Raw genomic sequence first — 2,148 nt, 5'->3', positions numbered from 1 at the left:
CGGGGCCAGTGCGGCCCGGTTTTGGGCGGCGCGACCAGCTACTGTGAGCCGACGCCGCGCGGCCCCGCCCCAGCATCCCGCGCCTACCGGACTGCACCCGGCGGAGCCGCCGGGAGAGCGTCATGGCCGCTTCGGAGCAGCCCCAGGCCGGGGAGCTGCTGGCCAAGGCCCGGAGAGCCTTCCTGGAGGAGTTCGGAGCTGAGCCTGAGCTAGCCGTGTCGGCCCCGGGCCGCGTCAACCTCATCGGGGAACACACGGACTACAACCGGGGCCTGGTGTTGCCCATGGTGAGGGGCTGGGCGGGAGGCGCCCGCGTTCCGCGTGCACCGTTGCGCGGGCCGCTCCGAACTTTCACTCCCGCCGCGTGTGGGGCCCGAGCACGTAGGGAGGCCCTCGGACGGGGCATTTCCCACATCGGGAGGCAGGAAGGCGGGAATCCTCGAGGAAGTAGGCTGTGGACCGCGGATCCTCGCCAGGCTCCCTGGGAGCCTCCTCACGGTGTGGGGGAATGCGGAAGGGGGGGTCGTAGGGGTAGATCCGGGCGAAGTAAAGCCCTAAGCTTCCTGGTCCAGCCCGTTCAATTCGCAGAGGGGGCTCAGAGACGGCTAGTGATCTGCCCAAGGTCCCACAGGGGCGATTGGACTGCCTTAGCCTGGGGCCGTGTCCATCCCTCGGTTGCAGCCTGGCAAGTTGAGTGAGTACAGTGCCTCTGAGGTTGCCTCCAAATGGGGAAGCGCCAAAAGGAGTTGTGTTGTTTTTTTCCCTGTTGAACTCTCTCTCTCCCCCTTGCGTCACAGCCAGGAGCCCACGCTCAGGGCAGAGTTCAGGTCTGCACTCCCCAAGCACTGACCCTTCTTCCCCTGGGGCAGGACTCAAGCCCCCCCAAGGCCTGATGAGCGTCGGCTCTTCCCTGGGACACTCCCCATTCCCTTCACCTGGAGCCTGGAGGTCAGCTGCCAGTCTGTCCCAGGCGCCCTGGTGTTGGGAGTTTTGCATACTTTTGTTTCTCCTGCCAGGCCCTGGAGCTTGTGACAGTGCTGGTGGGCAGCCCCCGCGTGGATGGGCTTGTTTCCCTCCTCACTACCTCTGAGGATGCTGATGAGCCCCGGCGGCTGCAGTTTCCTCTGCCCACAAGCCAGCGGCCACTGGAGCCTGGGACCCCTCACTGGGCCAACTATGTCAAGGGAGTGATTCAGCACTACCCAGGTATGGGTCCCCGGGCTGGGTCAGATTCCTGCCTCAGCCACAAAGCCCATTAGCTCATCTGATCCACTTCGGGGTAGGCGTGCAGAGTAGAGATTCCTCAGTGGGCAGGTGAGGAGACTGATGCCCCCAGAGGTTCCAGAACTAGCCCTGGGTTGCCCATCCCACGATGGAGGAGCCAGGGTTCAAACCCCAAAGTGTTGGTCTCCAGAGCCCTGAATTCTGAGAACTGGGAGACTGTCTCAGGACCCTCAGGGTGGGCAGGTTGAGGGCAGCGGACCCCTTGGCCCAGCAGGTTGGTGACCTCTGACAATTGAGACACATTCCCCCAGCAGCAGCTGCCTGGCAGTTGCCTCCCTTTGCACCAGAACACATTCCCTTCTTGTGTTCATCCTCCCTGGTGGCCCGTCTTACCGTCATCCATTCTTTACCCTGCAGCTGCCCCCCTCCCTGGCTTCAGCGCAGTGGTGGTCAGCTCTGTGCCCCTGGGGGGTGGGCTGTCCAGCTCGGCGTCCCTGGAGGTGGCCACGTATACTTTCCTACATCAGCTCTGCCCAGGTACCTCCCAGCCCCCACCCAGCCCTCCTTCCCCGAGGTCCTGTGATCAGAGCTTCCCACCCCAACTGTGGCCTTGGCGGGGTAGGTGGTGAATCTCCCTGGAACGTCCCTGGAGCTACTGCTGCTCCCACCCGCGAACCCCTAGTGTCCCCTCCTGGGCCCCAGCCTCCCCACCTCGCCCTGTGCCGCAGACTCGGGGACAATAGCTGCCCGGGCCCAGGTGTGTCAGCGGGCCGAGCACAGCTTCGCAGGGGTGCCCTGTGGCATCATGGACCAGCTCATCGCACTGCTGGGGCAGAGAGGCCACGCGCTGCTCATTGACTGCAGGTCAGGGGCTCCCCTTGGACCTCCCACCTCATAGGAGCTCCTGGATGGAGGCTGCGTGGC

The 2,148-nt window shown here is 64.5% G+C and overlaps 1 protein-coding gene across 1 annotated transcript in view; it reads left to right on the top strand.

Moving 5' to 3' along the window:
• The first annotated feature begins 42 nt into the window (after positions 1-42).
• The window catches only part of GALK1 (galactokinase 1), a 7,021-nt gene continuing 4,915 nt past the window's right edge, over positions 43-2,148 (top strand). The window contains exons 1-4 of the mRNA XM_010856180.1: positions 43-287; positions 1,017-1,206; positions 1,642-1,761; positions 1,953-2,088. Of these exons, the coding sequence (XP_010854482.1) occupies positions 123-287; positions 1,017-1,206; positions 1,642-1,761; positions 1,953-2,088 (611 nt within the window). The 5' untranslated portion in view covers positions 43-122. The remainder of the gene's footprint in view (positions 288-1,016; positions 1,207-1,641; positions 1,762-1,952; positions 2,089-2,148) is intronic.

Source organism: Bison bison, unplaced genomic scaffold (assembly GCF_000754665.1).
Source record: "Bison bison bison isolate TAMUID 2011002044 unplaced genomic scaffold, Bison_UMD1.0 scf7180017864371, whole genome shotgun sequence".
Classification (NCBI taxonomy): domain Eukaryota; kingdom Metazoa; phylum Chordata; class Mammalia; order Artiodactyla; family Bovidae; genus Bison; species Bison bison.
The sequence above is the reverse complement of the archived record's forward strand: the minus strand, read 5'-3'. Positions and strand labels throughout refer to the sequence as shown.